The sequence below is a fragment of the Anopheles coluzzii genome, chromosome 3 (assembly GCF_943734685.1).
Source record: "Anopheles coluzzii chromosome 3, AcolN3, whole genome shotgun sequence".
NCBI classification, from domain to species: domain Eukaryota; kingdom Metazoa; phylum Arthropoda; class Insecta; order Diptera; family Culicidae; genus Anopheles; species Anopheles coluzzii.
Window position 1 is genome coordinate 3,939,002 of NC_064671.1, and position 21,021 is coordinate 3,960,022.

Here is a 21,021-nt window from a genome sequence, read left to right on the forward strand (position 1 = left end):
CTAACCGCCAGGGGACCACGAGAGACAGACAGAGACCACTCGAGTATAATAAAGAGCCATTGTGCATGTGTGCAAATATGTGTGTGTGTGTGTGTACATAGTTGCTGTTTTCGATTGGAAGTTGGAAGGCGGCGGCTAATGCATCTTCAGTGTATTTATAATGGCATTTGCACAACGTGTTTTGACATCCATCTTTTATTGTGTGTTGCCGAAACAATATTAGCTGCACATACGAAAACAACGGGGCAGTACTCTTTAGGAGGAAATTTTCAGAGTCAGTCTATTTACATTGCAGTTTGCAGTCTATTAACATTGCAAATGTGAAGGTTAGAAGATGCAGTGGAAGTTGTTCCTCAAACACTCAGTGACAAATGAAGCTTCAAAACATCTCGAGAGATGTGTCGTCGCTGCTGGTTTGATAGGGTTTTTCTTCTTCTTTTGAAGAAAGGTCAAAAGTAGTACAAGCAGCTACTCATTTCTAATGACCTCTCTCGTTTCTTGTTGAGTATGTGAAAAAGTGTTCTCTTATTTAACGCTATTGTAAATATTTATTTACTATTATGTATCTTGCTTACATAAACCTACTGTTTTTATTTGGCAATAAGTATCCTCCTCTTGTTGGGGCTGTATCATTCATTCTTCCTTTTGAGGCGATACGCCGTTCGAAATTAGCTTTCAGCTAAATGACCTGTAACGTGCAAATTGAGTAGTTGCCAAGACCGCTCAGTAATTGCATAATAAAATGGCCACTGTTAAGCAGTTTCCATAATAATCCTATTAATCTACAACTTACTGCCGTGAATAAATAAAGTCACTTGAGTACATGCTTTAAATTTACCCTTTGCCTCGAGTGATAAATGTTTTACACTTACGAAACAACATGACTATCACTCAGCTAGGTTAAGTTACTGGGTGTTGTCTACTGTCCAGTTTCCTTTTCAATTTTGCGTCTACTTTTTCAACATTCCCGTCACAAAGTGCAATGGCTCGACTGCTACTGCTACTGCTGCAAAATAATCAACCTGCTTTCTGTTTGCGGTTTCCTCAAACCATGTGTGAAATGCAATCAAGCTTTTCCAACTTTCCCAACCTAATCTGCTGCAACATTGCTTGCTGCTGCGCGTACGTACGAGGAAAAAAAGTGCACTCAACAAACCCCCTCCCCCCGCCCCTGTGTGTGCTCCTCTTCTTCACTTCCCCTTTCCTCTCCACGGAATTGCTTCTTATTTTCTTCTCAGGCTGCGGCGCCGCCGTTGCCTAAAATTTCCTGCCAGAGAAATGCTCGGGGTTTGGAAAATTTCTCCAACCAAGAGATCTACACACTATTCCCCTAACGCGCTAACTGGTTGTATTGAAGAGAGAGAGATAGAGAGAAGGAAAGGGAGATAAAGTACTTCCTCAGTGCTTTTCCTGTCAGTGCAACGCATCTGACGGGGCGCTGAGGGGAGTGGTGGTAAAGTGTCGTGCCACGAAAATGTGAACGTTGTCGTTGACTGCAGCCAGTGTGTCCGGCGTCCGGTCGAGCATGCATCCCGGGGTGTCTTGCACAGTGAGCTACACCCATGTAGAGGCGTAACCGGCTCTCTCTCTCTCTCCCTGGAGATTGAGCGATGGGCTTTCACAAAATACACAGATTTGGGTGGGATGAGGAGAAGGCGTGGTGAGGCCTGCTTGGTCCAGCAGTGGCAGTAGTGTGCATCGGATAAATTGATGGTGGTTTAAACCATTGCCATGCAAGGCTTGTGTAATAGCAGGTGGCACGCGTGCGAGGAGAGGACCTACCAAAATTCATTCGGTTTAATTTTCCGTTGTTTAATGAGAGTAGGAAGAGGAGGAAAGGGAGGAGGAACCTATGCATGGCATGGGCGAAGCGGCCGAGAGGCTATTTCTTTTAGTGCGAGCACTCGAACTAATTATGATAATGGTTTTGTTGGTTGAGGCAATTTAACAGCAGCAGCAGCGGCGGCGGCATATGTTGCATGTGCTGGTGGATTTTGGGTTTAAAATTATTACGATCCTAGTGTTGGGACAGAGTTCCCCGAAATTCTCCGGCCACATTTGTTTGATTTTGCAGTGAAATGGGAAAATGGATTCAAATGATGATGTGTGACGTAAATCGATATTTATTCATGGAATACATTTTAATACTTCCTATCGTCTATGACATGTATTTTGCCAGCAGACTTAACGGATTACTGCCTCAGCTCAGCATGGTTTTAACACCAAATAGATGTGATTCTATTGAAACCAAATAGCTCCCAATAATTCATCCAATTTTAGCAGAAAATCGTGTGGGTGGTGGATGAAATGTCCTGGGGTGGGGCAGGCAGAAAATGATGGAAATGTTATGTTTCTGCTTGCATATTCACTTGTCTCTTTTCCCTTGTCCACGCACCGCTCGCGCTAACTCAATTTTGCGCACTCTTCTCCCATCGCGCTCCGGCGGCAGCTAGAGAATATTTAGACCACACACGTGTTGGACAACAACTCAAATCACGCCTACCGGAAAACACACAAACACACACGGTGGCATCCCCTCGTAAGCTCCCGGTGATGTATGGCGCGGACCGTCTTCTTTTGAGAACGGCTTGCCGAATGGCCCGGGAAAGCGCGCGCACGCCAGCAGTAAAACCAGGCCGCGTGTGAGGTCTTGCAGGAGGAGCATATTGATGAGCCAAAAGTGTATCGCTGCGTCGGCCATCTCTAACACGATCTATTACTGGTCGGCATAAGGGGAAAGGGAAGGAGGAGGAGTATGGTTGTACAAAATGAGAAGATACTTAATCACACAATTAAGCTGTCATATTGTATCAATTAGTCGGCGTCATATGCTTGCATCCAGCGCCCCTCGCAAGCGTTTGCAAAACTGATCGCCTGGTGGTGCACTGGTGGCTGCTGCTGCGTCTTTCACGGAAACATGAGACGCGAATCCAGTTCGTGAGAGAGCGTTTTTTGCGTTTTCGGATGGAAAATAGTGTTGACCGTGTGGTGGTGGCTAGTGTTTGTCCGAAAATATCCACTGACTAAACGACAAAACCACATGTAAATGGCATTGGTTTCGCGCTGCACTAATGATGTGCTGTTCCAAGCACGTAAAGTATATGTTATAATATACGTAACAGTTGCCGTTTAGGCGTTTTAGATGGGTGTGCGTTCATTTTTTCCCCCTTTCTTTTTGCTACTATCACATCCGTTGCATGATTTATCTCGCGTGACTTCCACACTAGATTTTCCTACCTTTCGCTTCCTTTGACGGGTGCCGGTTCGGGCTTCTTGGCGGAGTTCTTTTTCCCACTCTCCAGCCGTTTTGTGGTGACTTGCAAGCAAAAAAAAAATTGTGTGCTCTGTGTGTGTGTGTGTGACGCAGCATTGCCAAAATTATCTTTGACACTTTCCCTTTGGGAAAGTCTACCATCACCGCCGGCAAGCGCGCGTATAGATTGCGTGTGTGGTGCGGTGTGGTTGGCTCTTTGAAGTGGTGGATGACCCCGGTACACTGCCTGCCGCCGTCCTTTCCAAATGCATTTCAAATCAGTTCACATCCACTGCAATGACTTTCGATTTCCGGACAGCAAAAGGAGAGCAGAGCACTACTTTCGAAATTTATTACACCCATTCCGTAATAACCTCCCCCCGTACGTTTGTGTGTGTGTTTTGTTCGATAGCTATTAGTTAGTTTCTTGTGCACTGCAAGTGTAAATAAGTGTGTGCCTCTTTTTTTACGACACCAACGAGCGTCGATCGGCAGCGTTGATTTTTTTTCCCACCGTCACCGCGTTTCATCTCTTCATTGAATGGTTGTGACGCACATGGAATGAAATTTCGGGCTTTGAGTGTTGTAATTTGCAACCTCTTTCATGCGCTAACAGTCCGTTTATTCCTTGCGTGAACGTTGGGCGCGCTGAATGTGAATATTCATTGTAAGCATAAAACTGCAACCTCATTATTTATTAAATTTTATCTCCCTTCATCGGTTTAACATTCTCTCTGAATATGTTTGTGCTATCGCGGGTGAGCTTTCAATATAGATGGTTAGATTTATTTTGTACATTGATTTGATGCGTAGCGCTTATGCGCCCTCGTACCCGAGACATATAAACTTCAATCTCTCGCCCCGGTTGATTTACGATTTTATAACCGTTTTTATCTGCAAAACATATTGCCTCAGCATCAAGCAACGATACGATCCACTGAGACATGCTTGCATTTGTGTTTCACGTGAATTAAATTATGTGTACCGTCTGCCTATGCCTGCCTGCCTCCCTGTTCAATTATTCCACAAGAGTTGTCGTTTGCTGTACGTGTTTTGGAACCTGCCTAGACGTTGTTTTTTTTTCCATTGGGTCAAATAATTTATTATGAAAGCTACGTGACTTTCCAAGGAGCTCATGGCTGGTTAATTTAGAATTGTTTTGTTAAGTTTTTGCTTTTTTTAAGCAAAGCAGTGCTCGAGCATGTTGTTCGTCGTTCTCAATCGATCTAAGCCGTTTAAATCCATCGGTTTTTCTTTTGCTAGCGATGTAATGAAACATGCAGCTTCCCAACAAATGGGTATGAGTCAGGCATCGAATCAGAGGAAAATTCGGTGTTTGAAAATGCTCTGGAATAAGTTCGAATATAAATAACCCTTCACAAGTATGATTCACGTTCGTTCAGTCCCATGAGTAAGAGGGGCTTCAAAGTGTATTTCGATTCTGTGGGCAAAAGGTTACCAACTTGTTATGTGTAATGTTATGTTTACAATGTTCTAATTGTGCTGCGTTACTCAGCCGGATAAAAGTTAAATTCATTCACGAACGGCGGCTTTTGGGCGTGTTCAGTTTAGTGGAATTGAAGCAACAAAAACCGAATTACCTTTACAAACAGCTGTTGGATAGGTTGAAGCAACAACATTAGCGAATTGCACGACTCTTGGGTTTGCTCCAGTGCTGCACACCTGTTCATTGATTAATAAATGATGCGCCACACACACTCTCACCCCTTCGTTAATGATCATCGTGACCAGATGTTTCATAATGATCTTCTCTCAATGGTTCAACCCTTTGCAAACAATGACAAGCCGGCACTTGCATTTGATACACTACTAAAGCCTCTAATGCGTAGTCTGTCAAAGAAAGGTCGGAAACGTTTGTCTGTGAATTCACATTCAAGTGTTTCCGTTTGCACGACGTGTGTGGGGTGTGGTGTGGAAAGGATGGACCACCAGCCCGCCCCCCTGCCAATAACCATCACCACCCTCGGATGACCTCTAATAAATCACGTTAAATGCGTATAACACCCGCGAGCAGACGGACGCGCACGTTGTGCCAACCCGTCGTCATCTATTTACTGTCCATCTGGACGAGCAGCGGGTTTGATTGTTAGAGGGTGTGGTTGGGTGCGCTACCACTCGGACCCCCACCACACCGCCGTGAAAAGAAGCTTCCGAAAGCGCCCACTTTTCCGCACTGTGACCGGTGGCCAAGTTGTTTGTGTTGAAACGTGAAACCGCCGCGACATGAATACCTCGTTTTTTATATTTTATTTTTATCGTGGAACGATTAAAGCCAAACGGTGTCGTGGGGGGGGGGGGGATGGCGTGAGTGTGCCAAAGGCGTACCAGCTCCTCAATTCATTGAGACATATGAGTGGGTGAACCCTCTCCCGCACGCGTGTGTTTGTCATCAAGAGCAAGTGTCTTGGCGGGTTTAAGAGGGCGTTCGATAGCGCGGCGAAGAATAGATGTTAGAATTTATGTTTTAGCAATGGGTAAGGTGATACCATTCCGGGGTGGAGGGCAGTAGGAAACCAGAGGCTGTCCGTTCCAATTTTTATGACATCATTTGGCGTGTGTGTGTGGAATTTTACGGTGGAAATACAACAATTTGACACACACTCACACAGAGAGCGAAGAATGTAGGGTACAATTATGTCGCTCTGTTCGTAATTAATTTTCCATAAATCGTGCTGCACACGCTGGGCCAGCCAGTGACCGGAGGCACGCGAGCGTCAATGTTTTGCTACATTTTTTCCACTTCTCGCCTGCCCGTTTTTCTGTATGATACTGTAGCGAGTGAAGCCATGATGGTTCGTGTTTAGGAAAGTAGCACATCGCATCGATATGTACCGCGGACCTCCTCTCTTGCTTTAAATTGTAGGTCGGAAGCATTCCATAGCTTACACACACAGCAGTCACAAAAAGGTCAGGGCAGGCGGGTTTTGTGTTACGCGATTTGGCTCACAATCGACTCGTTACACCTGTTCTGGTGTAGTAAACAAATCCATAAGCTCAAAACGGCATGCTGGTTTTCGGGGGCATGAAGAGACCTAGACATGAAACCTATTGAATCAAGTTCTTCGTTGGGTGAACCTAGAAGCTTTTGTCTTTCACTTCGTATCCTTGTTTTACGGCCATTAAAACGCAACAGGGACGACCTGCACAAGCTCCTTGGACCTGACTGCTTGTTGGGGCGTTGGGAGTTGGTCCGCCGTGCGGGTGTGCACCATAGCAACACAGAAACAACAACCACGACGGCGACGACGGGCTACCATGGACGTGTAGAATTCGTGCTAGAGCTTCGTGAATGCAACCCAGCTGGGTTTGTTGAGAAATTTAAAGTTCCTAAAGGTCAAGTTCACTCGCTTCCAGTTGCACGCGCTCTCGCAATCGTTTCAGTGCCTACCCAGTCGGGTTGCGGTTTTCGTGTCTGCATCGTCATCACACATCACCACACACAGCAGCTGTCACACAGCCGCGCGTGTAGATCCTTCTCCTGTAGAGTCTTCTCCCTATCTTCGATCAAAAACAGTTGGCATATGTTCTAATTGGATGCGCTCGTTCGCTTCTCTTGCTGCTTCCCTCTCGTTTCAGGTACTAATTAAAATATCCTCGACACCCGGAGGTCGACCGAATATTTTTTCCCAAGCCGCTTCTGTTCTGCCATGCCGGGTAGTCGTTCCAGTAACAACGATAACGAGCACAACAGGTCCCCCAGAGAGAGTGGCGAGGATTCGGAGGATGAAAGTGAAATTTTAGAGGAAAGTCCGTGTGGAAGATGGCTGAAACGCAGAGAAGAGGTAGGTGTTTTACCAAAGTGATGGAACATTATATGCGTAGTTCTTGACATCCTGAGAACTGTCGAAAATTTGTGAAAATTGGAGAAAGTTCTTAGTTTTGTAACTGTATTGTAGAGCACAGAGAGTCACGCTCTATATTCAATTGTAACAAACTAACCTTGTTCGATTGTCCCAAGTTGAATAGTGTATACACGGTCCGAACAAGCGAACAAAAGTTAGTCGAGTTAAGGTTGATCATCCCATTCCTCCCATGTTGTGTGTGTCGTCTTGGTCGCCGAGAGAAGCCGATTTTCTTGGTCCCCATTGTGTGTGTGCACAGTTTTTGCAAAATTAATTTGACCTTTTGTCAGCACCACTTGAAGGAAAGGAAAGCAACCGAATAGAATGGTCCCTCTCTCTATTTATTTGATAACAAACGCCTGCCGGAATGTGTTTGGATGAAGACGCGCAGTGCCCTTTTTTGTTGGAGCATCTTCTGATGTTGATGTACAATACCTTTTTTGTGAATTTTTCATGTTGTTATTTTGGGGACTGGAGACATTTTATACTCTGGTTCTATTATCCCATTCCAATGCGGTCAGTCAGTTCAGCATCATTTTCAGCAACACATCCACCAGCATCATCGTTCACAGTATGCTTCATCGTGGTATTGTTGCTTGTTCTGCCACAATCATTCCATTTATTCACTTTGTGTAGACCAACCAACCAAGCGCAGAACTGAAAAGAGTAGTGATTTATGAACTCGTTACTATTTGGAATATTTCCGCTGCGTCGTCTGTTGTGCGCCAGCAAAATTCTAGCCATAGGTGAATTTGGGATTTTATTTTGCAACGCTGTATGTCCGCCGTGTGTCCAATGCGAGAGCTATCTTGCAGAACATTTCACCTATTAACTAACCGGTGCGGTTGGTAGTCATTCCGTGTTATACGGTTTTAGTCACCATTGGTGCACAATGAAGCCTTTTTCTGGCGTGATTCATGGCCGTGAGTTTCCGGCAAAGGAATGAGCATGTGTTATGCGCTGTCTTTCCTTTTTGTCTGTTGCATAGCATAGCCGTTCGCTGAGCAAGTTTTACCGAATGAAAACACGTCCAATTAGTCCATAAATTAAAGCATTAATTGTCACATCCTCCACAACAACAGCCAGTACCAGTGCTCAGGACGGAACCAGCTTTAGTAGTGGCACACGACGGCGCGTTATAGGTGGATGACGAAAGAAATGGTGCAAATTTACTATAGGAAACGATGTGAGAGAACTATTTCCGGTTGCGTTGTATGCCACTACTACCCTGCGAATGTATTCCTATGGAACGGAGTAATATAACATCACTGACACACACATGTCCACATGTGCCTTCTGACGTGTTCTATATTGTGCAATCTGACTTTTCATTGGCACTGAAATAGAATGTGTTTTTCTGTTTGATTTTTCTTTTCTTCATTATCACAAACAAGATTGTCCTCTGGAATATGCGTCAATCGTTGCAGTGTGGTGTGTTGCTGTGTTTATTGTGTTACTGTAATCCATAAGATACGTCCTCCTGATGCTGACCGAGTGAGAGAGAGAGAAAGAGTGTGTGTTCTTCTTGATGCAGAGCGTAATCTGAGCCGATTTCACATCTGTGTCAACTGCCACTTTGTAGTGGAATCGATTTCATGCAAAGACAGACTGCAGTTTATCGATGTTGCTTTGACCTGGTTGATGTTTGCGTAGAAGCCACGTAGTTGCTGCATTGCATTTTGTCAAGTGAGAATTTGAAACGTCCTCTTCTGATTGAAGGGGACGCTGATCTGCTTTATGTATTGCCGTCAAATTTACGTAGAACTGTATAGTTTGCAATGAAATATGCTCTCTTTATTTGTCCCACATTGTGCTCGTCTATTTTATTAAGTTTGTTAGTGCCACAAGAGAGCATACCTATGACACGAGAAGAGCTCAGGTGGAGAATGGCATTTTTAATATTGCCTCCGACACTGCTGCCACTGAGCCGCACTATCTATTTTCCGAGACAAGGTGATTTGTAGGATTTTTCCACATCCTTAGAGACAATAGAAAGAAAGTGGTTCCCTGGGCTGTGGTAACAAATTACCGATCTCTGTCTTTCTCTCTCTATCTTTATATATATACATAGCTCTCCTTCGAGTTCCTATCTCCGCAAGTTAATTCCACACCAAGCACCTCTGTCCAGGTAGAAGCAGATCGTAAAAGGATGGTCGTATATAATAAGTTTATTGCGAGCTCACGTCTAGATTCCGGCTGTGCGCCGGGACACGATACTCACGGGGCAACTTGCTGAGAGTAGAAAATATCACCAAGGGATAGCGTCTTCGTACTGTTTGCACACAGTTGAAGCATAAAGGAACTGGAGGACAATCGCGCCGGCAAAGGGAGAGGGAAACACATCGGAATTGCTGGACATCTTTTCTTGCTGGGCTGGTTTTTCTTGTTCCCCCAGTTCTCGCATACCATCGTTGCTGCGCCAATGTTTGTAGCCCTGTTTGTAGCCAAGTATTAGCAAGTGTGCTGTAGCACTTTACATTAAATCTGGTCTTGTAGGCGTAAAAATGCACTCTCGATGAGTGATTTATAAACATAACCATCCCTTGTTCTTGAGTCTTTCCTTTGGTGCGATAAATTATTCCCGAACCCTTTTTCCAGTGAAGTGGCATGAAAGTTTTTGTCCGCTGAAATGACAATCGAAATAGCGATGATGCACGTACATACACAAGCAGTAATGGCAATGGTATGTGTGTGAGGATCATAGAAACCGGTAGCGACAACATACCAGCGTCTTGACGGGATTGCATTTATATGCATGAATGGCGTTTGAAGCATGTGAAAAATGAAGAAGAAGTAGCAAAGAGGAGGTCATCGCTCGCACCCGTCATATTGGGAATTCAAAAGAGGCGTAACCTCAAGTTGCACAAATGGATGTTGGAGTTGGACGGAGCAATAGACCAAGAATGACAGGAGTTGTCAACTGTTAAATTCTACATTGTAGCATCAAGACTGCACTTCAGCTGCGTGTCTCTGACATGCAACCAAGTCGCAGCATCACCAACCAAAACGAAGAAGCATCGCTCTCTTCCTGCTCCTCATGGCCGGTTGACCATCGCTAATAGATGCAACCCCTATAAATATATATATATCTCCTCCTCCCTTGCGTGTCCGCCGCATCAATGGCGGGATGGGGATACGAAACGCGCTTAATAGACCAATAATGATGGCTGTAAAATTTCAAATATTTCACCATTTCTCTCTATGGACCGTGTCTTTCAGATGCCCCATGCCTGTCTAGCGCAAAGTCAAAAGGCTTCCCGAAAGGTGCGAATGATGGCGTGTGGTAGACACCTTCGCACCAACACCGAGGGCTATGTTTCTTTTCTGTAGTCTTTTTTTTTTTTTGGGGGGGATGAACGTTAATTTTGCATGAAGTCGTCGGGAACCGGCTGCTTCTACCACCGCCGCCACCGCCGAGCTGCTATCATCGGCGAAAAGGAAGGGATCCAACGACGTCCGCAATAATCGGTCGGTTGAAGGCGGTCGGTGGCGCAAAACAGCAGCGCGCAAGAGACGCTGCTATGCTGCATCCAAAGCAGTCACCATGGGTAGACCTTTCTAAAAATAGTCGCAAAATCAGCATTTAGTCCCATCGCGAAAGGGCAGGATACGAAGGGGAAGAGGACGTTGACGGAACGGTTGAACACGACGGGGGCTGTGTCGTCGGCGTAGACGCCTAAATCTTCTCTCGCGCGTCTTACGCGTCTGGCATGTATGTGAGTGCGTATCACATCACCTCGCGCAACCACGCGAGCTGCTGCTTGTTCGTCGAGCCCCCTGCAACCATTAGCCTGTGTTCGGTTGATACAGTAACAGGGCGAGATTGGTGGAGTTGAACCGCATATGAAACGGTGTAGGAAGGGAGGAGGGATCGTTTGGTGGTTTTTGCAGCAGCAAGTTGCGAAGAGATGCGAAGAGCCGAACCGAGTGCGAAAATTGCTTGGGAAAGCAAACAAGGAGTTTTTACTAACTGCGCGTACACACACAGTTGTGAGTTTGCTTGAACCTTGTTAGATCGCAGTCTCTCTCTCACTCACGCACAAATTAGTTTCTCCTGTGTGTCGTCCATTCATTACATTTTATGTTAACCATATGCAAACGAGCATATATTCGCCTGCGCGTGATGCATTTGGCAGTAATGGGAAATACGCATGAAAGCGGCATGGAACCGTTGTATGAGTCATTCATGCAGAATGCCTTTGCCCTGTGTGTCACTGTCACGTTTTTTATGGATCTGAGTGGGATGAGTAGGAACTGAAGAATGTGGACGTGTGGAGAGTTGGATCCTACAGATATGAGTTTGTGTAATACATTTCTCTATGAGAAAAGTATTCGCAATACATTTTATACTTTACGTACCTCTTACTGTCTGCAATGTCTGCCATATCATCTCTAAAAGGATTAGAAGCAATCACTTGCTTTCTTTTCACCCTTGGAAGATGTTCACCGTTTGATGTGTGTCTTTCTGCCATTCAACCTCCTCAACACCCGTCATCCATCGGTGGTTGCAAAAGGTGACTGAAGGAAGAACTGTGTAAGCGTTTAGTGTTCGCATCTCTCACACCGACGTCACGACGCTTGTCAGAAACTTTGTCCACTGGGACAATGTCTCAACGATCGTGCGGCTAAACCCACGGCGGCTTTCACTCGCCACAAGACAGGAAGGACAGAAGAGTTCAAAGTGCGCTTGATGGGGATGAGAAAACGCTCACACTCACACACATCCTGTGGCACCATATTTAGTGTCCATGTGTCCCCTGTCCGCGAGAGCCAGCCTACCCATTGGCGTGTCTTCTCCTCGTTCGCATTGCTCTGTCCCGCGCTCGTGGGCACACAACTGTCTTCCGTGCAACGCGCGCTGGTTGGTGGCGCTGTTGTGTGGGGTGTCGCTGTTAAAAATAACCGAAACCGCCACACATCCACTTTCCTCCGCACGCCGTCTTCATTTGGTGTGCAGCGGGCACCGAACCCACACACTATCTTGTGGTGTGGGGGTTCCTCATCCCTTGCACACACTGAGCCGCGACTCGCGCGCACTGACTGGCTGGCTGGTTGGCTGGCAAGTCAAGGCCATGGAATTGCTTTCCGCTTCGACAGGTTCGACGGGATCTATTTATTTCTATTTATTGTGCTGTGCTATTTTTCCACCGGGCCGCGTGTCCCTGTGACGAAACACAAATTGTGTGTGCGAATCGACACGCCAAACACACATGAGTGAGTGTGTGTGTGCATTGCAAAGAAAGTGCAGACGCCGCCCATATCACGCCAAACGGATGGAGCCGCGGCGCACGATGACTTGTGCAATGGTCGCTGACTTTTCATGAACTATTCGCCTTGATGATGATATCGTGGGTTGGACCGAATCGGAAGGAAGCAACCGATCGGGATGCCACTGGTAGGACGGGGCGGACGGGGGTAAGTGGTATAAGCCGGAGGAAAAACGAGCACACATTTCAGGTCGCGGACACGGGGTGTGGATCGCAAGAAACAAAGATGTAACAACTTTCTCCATGGTGAGTTATCTTCACCTTGCTTTGTTTCTTTCTCTGCGGTTTTTTGAACGTCGTTCAGCTTGATATAGCCGACTCGTTAAGCTGCGTTAAATGATATACGGCATTATCACCATTTATCAAGCAGCTTAATAATGCGGTGAAGATAAAGAGGAGCAGCTCCTACAGAACTGTCGACTACTCTGTGTGCATTCTTGTGATTTTAACCATTTCACAAAGAACCCAACATAAACCTTCATTGTGTGCTTCCATGCCGAAACTCGTCACTTTTCCATTTGAATCTCCGGGCTCCAGCATGTCTGTTCTCTCTCAATATCGCTTCCGGAGACACATTTTGGCACATTGTGTCTGTGAGGCCACTTCAAACGGCAAAGTCGAAAGGGAAACGGCAAAAGTCTAACACTCCGCTCGCCAATTAGACGTCCAAAGGCCTCTAGTGCGCTGCAGTATTATCGTCAAGAACGGAACGCTTGATTGGTTGGATTTCTTTTACGAGCAATGACGGCTTTTGGTGGACGAGCTCGCGCGCGCGTTTTGGCTCCACAAAGAGGGAGAGAGACGAGCTTCAAAAGTTGTCCCCGGTCGGTCGGTAGCCAACATTGGCGATTGTAAACATTCCGATAACATTTCCTAATGATCGCGGTGTTTTCTTTTTCGGTGCGGTCCTCTTACCATGCGACCGAACGAACTCTCTTTGCTGGGTTTCGAGTTTGTTTTAGCACTTTTTACGGCGGTCCAAGCAAGAATTTCCAAGCAATCGCGCGCGACACACCGGTTTTTTTTGGCTTCGGTTACAATTTGGACGTCGGCCAAATAGTGCAAAATACACAACGCTTCTAACGCGCCCCAAATGTAGTAGCCAGCCCACCCCGAATCAGTTGATCCGAATGCCGAGGAGGGAAGGTCATGGAGAAGAGCTAAAGGGGAGCATCCATAGCACGACATCACACGAACCCCCCCGCCACCAAGCAGTAGGCAATTTCGATCCATTTGGAGAAGACTAGCGTAAACTATCGTCGAAGCCCGAAGCAGCTACTGAAAACATTTCAGAAATGGGAAAAATGTAAAGAACGCAATATATTGGACCAAAACCAGCAATGGCATCCTATCAACGCTAATAAAAACGGTTTCGATGGGACGAGCAGCACTGGGAGAGGCATAGGGCGAGAAACAACATCGGTAAGAAATGTCCTTTAATGTGTCTGCTGTGCAATGAAGTGCAAAGAAAGAAGCCAACTAAGGCGCATACGAAAGGGCAAATGGTGTGGTTGAGGGCAGTGAAATTTGGTAGCATTTTTTACGAGAGACACTACTACGTTCGACAAAGCTCTCTAATGAGCGGAAAGGTCGTAAAACGGGGACAAAGTATTCAGTGCAAAAAGTGTATAGTGTAGTACACCATTCCCAAAGATAGGGGCGACAAGAAAGATGTCCTTGTAGTGTTGAACTGCTAATTCCGTCTGTCGCGCAGTAGTTTACTCTGTTGGATGATTAGAACAACAATAGTTGCTACACGAACCTGAACGCGGACGCGGCTGTATCTGTTAGCCTAGTGCTAACTACCGCCGCCGCTCTGAAGGTCTCGCTCTCCAGTGCAAAGACATTTAAAGTCGACCGGGTGCTGTGTGTGGAGTGCAATGTTCACACTCCTACGTGACATCTTGCGGATGGTATCAGGTGACCTCGAACTCTCCCCCATTCTGCCGCCCACTGAAGTCACCGATGAACCAAATCATAATAAAAACAGCTTATTAGCATTTATGTCTGTTATATAAATAGTGTCGGCTTGTGCGCAAAAGTACGCAATGCTACTGTCCACGTAGCAACGATGTCGCTGGAAGGCAACCGCTGCTGTAGTGAGCACGGAAACACAGGAATCGATAGTGCACCCTCTAGGGTGGTGGTGCATACACACCTGGCTTGCCATTTCACACGCCCACGGGGCCGGGTTGACCCAAGCGGGCGTATAAGCCGTGCAGATAATTATCACACACAAACATACGACGCTTTACTTTTTGTGTCCTGGATTTGTTCTATTGATTTAACCTCGCAGCGACCGATGTACTGCTGCTCCGGGTGGTGTGCTACTAATGCTACATTGTTGCAGCAACCCTCCGGTCCCTTTCGCCGGTACACTCATGATGACAGTATATGTATATACTAAGTGTGCTTATTTGCATGACGCACTCTAGCGCAGGGTAAAGTGTGACGGAAGCAGACACTCCGATAAGGCGATAATCTGACAGAAAAGATCAACCCTTACGTGATAGATTCACTGAATAATTCAGCTACTATGTCTATGTAAAGTAGGCAGAGTGGTTATTTAATTATCATAAGATACAGGTTTTTTTTCTAAAATATATGTTACATAACTAATACTTCTGACTAGCGACATCTAACAGAATAAGACAACCAAACTGTGTGACATAAATTACCAACGGCTTCCGGAGCCGTGCACTGTTGGGTTCACTGATATCTGCCTACGCATTTTGGGTGCAATTTCCATGCGTCATATTGGATGGGTGTTTGCGGAGATAAATTTCGTTATCTGCTGCTCCATGCACACGCGCTAGGGGGGGCACAGATCCCGGCTTAGGGAAAGCAACATTTCGTGTGCAATGTGTGTAACTTCCAATGCTGCCCTCCCCGTCGTCGGTCGATTGGAAAGTGTGAAGCATTGAGTCGAGAGCTACCGGATTGGGATATATTATTCTCGAAAAAGTTTGGGCATGTGTGAGTTCACATAAAACATTCGTCTGTGCACACACACACTTTCCGTTTCTATTTGATTGAATCAGCACATCATTATGAGATATAAAACCATAAATCCCCTGGCGCAGTAGCGGAGAGTGAGAGCCAAACAGCATAATATCTATCCTACCACATCCCAATTCAAGCTGTTAAAGAAGAGGCCAGTTTAACTGCTCAAATAATTGATGTGCTGTTATTACTACTAAAGTAAGGTCAGCATTGCACCATGACCGCCGGTTGTAAAAAATATTTTACAATCAAACTATGTTCATGCTTTCAGTGGTTGAGATGGGCTGGCAACATGTTTTGAAGCTAATGTAACGCTTGTCGGGAATAGTGGTATAGACATTCCAATCGCTCTTTACTCAACCTGTACAAGGTAAGGAGGCATACTTACGTAAAGCTTCAAATACATCAATTCACTAGCAAAATGGTAAATGTTTGTAACTGTTTCTTAACAGTACAGGAATCAACAAGGTTGCATTATAGCACATTAACGCGCAACACTAGTGCATAGACAGACCTGCACAGAGCTCTCATTAACACACGGGGTCCTCTGTTCTTGATTTGCACTTACTGCAGACTGATTATACCTTTTACAGAAGTATTCTCGTGCTGCAAACTCAACCTGTTCGGCAGCCTTCCTCGATGACTTGTTTTAATGAGGTGGGTTCATTTTGCCACCAAGAACCCTTTCTGGACAACAGGGACTTAAATAGGAGTATCTGTTACTCATCTTTTACACTGCACAAAGATCATCCTTTGTCTTTCTTAAGTATGGTGCTGGAAATCGATTTCTCAGGGTGTCTTTATGCCCAAGAGATCGATTTAAGTCATTTGAAGGAAAAGATCCTTTCGCACTGCAGAGTTAACCTCCCCGGAAGTGCCGGCATTGTCCACATTTGGATGCAAGTCGATCAACGTAGGTTCGATTTTCAATTAGATCGTGACGGAGAGTGCAACACATTCAAGGAAGGCCACATAGTGTGCAGTGTATCCTTCTTCGCCAGCCTTACCAAACTTGCTGTTGAACTCTAGCGGCGTCTGCACACCCGATCCTCGTAGGCGGGGTGTGAGCAAAGTCCCATTACGGATGCGACCGGAGTTCCGATAGATTCGGTCGTAAACCAGTCGACACCAGTGGATGCCGGTCGTCAACGACCGGCCAGTGTCGGAATTCCAGGCGCTGGTTGCTGTGCGAATACCACCCTTCCTTAGTCAGAAACTGGTTTGGAATGGATATTACCGCTACTACCGGTTACGTGTGCAAAGGTTGACTCCTCTCTCGCCTTAGTCGTAAGAAATCGGGTACCTTTCCTTGAATGTATTCCGATGGGGGTTTTTTGTTGCTGCTGCTGTTATCCTCTCTCGGGGTGGAACAACCACGTTCGCCATGGGTTCCAGTTCCCCTCTTTCGGCCATTGAATCCGTCATTGACCTCCAATGAGCGACGAATGAATGTGCGTGAGTTATTTGAAGGAGCTTACCAACCATCTACCTACCCCCCAACTCCCCTTTCTCTAATAATTCGCCTAGACATGCGAGCGACTTTGACAGTCCCAGGAAATGTGCGAAAGCACCACATCCAGCTCATGGCACTGTTTGCCACTAATTAATGAACTATCGAAAGTTGCAGTTCATCTTTTGAACTGTCATTGCGCAATAGAGTTCATTCACCGTATTCGGAATGCCAATTGATAGTGTCCTATAGCACTCACTCGTTTGTTATGTTCGTCTATTAGTCGTCTATTGGAATAAAGTGACAAAGAGTGAACATTGCTGCAATATTTTAGTTTATTAAAAAGGCAATTAATTTCCGTATTTATGCCATATTATACTAATGTACCTTGAGTAATGTTTCCTCTTCTCTTTGCCTTTCTAACACATTGCGGATGAGCGTTATGACGTCATGTGTCGTAAAGTGGAATTACCTAGTCATCGACCAGAAAGCGGACAACTCTGGTGGTGCTGCCGAAGCATAGGCCAGGAGTGAGAGATTATAAAAGACGCTAAAATTATGGAAACAAATTAACGCCACACAAATTTACTACGCTGGCAATGTCGAGACACGTGCCACATTTCATCGCACATGGCAGTAAACTGTCAAGTCCCTCGCCAGGATTCGGCTAACGGTCCAACTTCTTTATGGAGTGATACGTCTTAAAATGCCATAAAAAAACACCTATAATTTAAAGCGAAGCAAATCGCTACTCTTAAGCAACTTCTAGTATTATTTTAGTGCGAAAATGCAAAGTATGAATTCTTCCACTTCAACTTTGCAATGAAGATCTGCGAAACAGACAAAGCCACAAGCGCGCAGTGGAATGGTGTGTATCAGCAATTATCATTATTTGCACAATATGACACATGTGGCCGAGAATTTTAAGTGCACGTCTCGCATATTATCACCACCGCCATCGGGTGAGAGACACGAGCGTGTTAATCCAATTGAAATGATCCATTTTACAGCCTGTCTCGTACGGTTATTAGATGCAGTTACGGGTGTAATAATTCTTGTGTTCTTCCGTCTTGTGGAAAGCACCTTATAGTGCTACAGTCACTTGTAGCATTTTATGTTATGTATTAATGGAATTATCTGTAAAAGATTCCTCATTTCATTTGCAAGATCAAATATACTAATGATGAGAGACAGAACAGAATTTCACTGCAATGTATGAGGTGAAAATTAATATCCCGTCGTAGAATTCTGCTTTCGATTCGATGACGTGACAATGCAACGTGTAACACGGTGTGTGCCTGCTGGCGCTGTCTACTGCAGCAGCACCGCGGTCAACTGCACCGAACTCGGTGTTGTCCACTAACTGTTACAATTTCATGTCACCAAAGAAGATGGCACGTTTTTCGCGCCGTGGGAAGCAAACGGGCGGACAGCGCTTGATCAGATTGATGAAGACATCTGGCGACAGCTGCATAAAACATGAGACCCAAAAGCAAACACACACGGGGGGACCACAGGCAGGAGCAGCGAGGTGTGCATTGCAGCAGAGAGATTAGCTTGCTGATGGCTGCACACAAAGCAGAAAAGCGTAATAAATCCAACAAGCAGGCATCTTTTGCGGGGAATGAAATAAACCGGCGGCCGCCGGCGCGCCGTGCTGTTGGCCGACAACAATGATTATGGTATTAAAAGTTTGTATGTGTTTTTTTTTACTGCCCGCGAAACATCTCAAGAGCCAGTGCGGCGTGTTATTTGTGTGTGTGTATGTCTTCTTTTTGGAGCATCTCAAGAGCATCACTTCTCGTGCTTGGGGGCAGTAAGAGTCGGCAAAAAGAAGGGGGTCACAGGTTAGGTATAGGATTGTGGCCAAAAATGCTCTCATAAACCGTTGATGGAAAATGAAGCGCGAGCACACACTAAAACGCCAACAGCAGCGTGTATCCGAAACATAATATTGAAGAGGGAAAGGCGGGCGACCGCGACGAGAGGGACCTGCAGCGCCGAGCGATGAAATTAGCAAAATCGGTGTGTGTTGAAAGTTTGATTTATTAATGGGCCTTCAAGTTTATACATGCCGCAGATAAATCTTTGCAAACCTGCTGGCTCCCCCCCAATATGATTGATGGAATAATTATGCATCTCTGTAGCTTAACGAGCGGACGCAGCGTCGAGACACCCGCCGCCGCTCGACATTATTGATTCGCACCTTGAGCTTTGTTTTAATTTCATGTATCTAATGTGTGTTTGTGTTTCTCTCTGTTTCAGGTATGCTATACTACTTCCCTTGAGGAAAAGGATTTATGAATTGAAAAGTGTTTGAAGGGGGGAGAAACAGAGAGTAAGAAAGGAAACCAAACAAAAAAAAGCAAAAAGTCCAACAATTTGGTAGCTATAAATTATTCCAAAATAAATCGAAAACATTCCCACCGCCAACAACGCCATGCCTCACCGATGGGGAGAGCGCTGCTGGTTCTGGTGGCCGTCTGCTGCAATGGAACGGCGTATGAATGTGGTTTAAATGTGCACGGGGGATGAAGGTGGCTGCGCACCGTTGATTCCGCAGCTAAAGAACCACCGTTGAACGACTTCATAAAACTCCAAAACATAAAACCGTGCTGTGCCAGCACATATACACACACACACACACAAAACTATACAGCAAGTGGTTCATGTACGGTTGAACTAAAGCGTGTTAGCGAAGGGTGGAGAGAGGTGGGTGGATATATAAAACTGCTCGATTAGAGGTAGAGTTGATTCCTCCGAGAACGGAACTAAACCATGAGTTTGGTAAACTTTAGCAGCTATATTACATACACACACACACACCGGACTGAATGTTTGACCATGTACCAGTCGATCGTCGAGATATATCCGCAGTTGCCTTTACGCTCTTGCTCGGCACACCTTCACCATCCTTCCACCGCCCACCCACCAGCTGCTCTCCGTTAGGCGCTCAACCGCGCAAAAACATCATCAAGAACGAACTGCAAACAGAAGCAGCAGCATTGGCCTACCATCCCCACCTACAAACCCACCTCATGCGTCATTAAACGGGCAAGATTTATTTATATTTGCAAAATATTTTATGCGATTCCTTCTGCCCATCAGCATGTTCTGGCGGCGGGTGGTAGTAGTGGTAGTGAGGATGTAGCGCGGAACTCGATTTTGATGTATCAAGAAAAAAAAACCAACACCAAAACTAGTGTGTTGATGTTTCTCATTGGTTTTGGCAGGTTTTTGTGTATATTTTTCTACACAGTCTAGAATCGCGTATGTTCTGTCTCTTTCTCACTGCCGGCGCAAGTTAAAGATTCAGATGACCTTTTGCTGTATAGACGTTTAAACTGCATGAGTTCAGAAATCGCGTCAGTTATGTTGTTATGTTTATTAGATCTGTCTCACTGACGCTTCGCCAAAGCAAGCTGTTCCTGAGGTCCATTAGTTAGCTAAAACCTACTGCGTTTATGCAAATATGCATGCAACATTGTAGCGCTGACCGCAAACTCGTCCCACGGCAAACGCACACACGAATACTCTGTGGTCGTGTGGAGACATCGAATTGGATTGAATTGTGGAGGGAAAACACATCAATCGGACTCGTTTTTCTGCCAACTTGGTCGCGTTGCGTTCAGGGTGTGTAGTGAGTGCCTCATGACTTCCTCAGTTTGCTGGTCCCTCTAAACAGACGTGCCAGATGGGTATAGCGTTACCTTTGCTTGTTTGTTTTTCCGTTGGAAGTTAATCATAACTCAAGCCCCGAGATAAATGGAATGGATGATGAAGTTTTACTTCTAATGTAACTCATACCGGCAATTTAAGTCAGAATTTGAGGTAGTTTAACAATTTAAATATATATGAACTGTTAAACTCTGATAATCAGTATATTTGTACAAACATTCACATAAAAAACTGCATCTCCTGCATACACATCCCTATAACACGTACCTAAACCACACACGCACACACATGCTCCACTTGCAGTTTATAGTGCGTTAAATCTAAACCATACCCCCAGACACATACGCAAAGGTAGCAGCAGCGCCAGTACGTTGCTCGCGCGCGCGTCCGTTTTGTTTACGTTTTGTGCGCTGGGTTTGCGCGCGTACGTGATAGTATGTGAATGAGCTCGAACGAAACCAGAAAGAGAGAGACAGAGAACGATAGAGAGAGATCAACCTATTAAGG

The 21,021-nt window shown here is 45.5% G+C and overlaps 1 protein-coding gene across 8 annotated transcripts in view; it reads left to right on the forward strand.

Annotated features, from left to right (window-relative positions):
- The window catches only part of LOC120959861 (nuclear receptor-binding protein homolog), a 56,317-nt gene that overhangs the window by 16,426 nt on the left and 18,870 nt on the right, over positions 1 to 21,021 (forward strand). For all 8 annotated transcript variants that reach the window (XM_040383565.2, XM_040383564.2, XM_040383562.2 and 5 more), the window contains exon 3: positions 6,851 to 7,056. In XM_040383565.2, coding sequence (XP_040239499.2) covers positions 6,922 to 7,056 — 135 coding nt within the window. In that variant the 5' untranslated portion in view covers positions 6,851 to 6,921. The remainder of the gene's footprint in view (positions 1 to 6,850; positions 7,057 to 21,021) is intronic.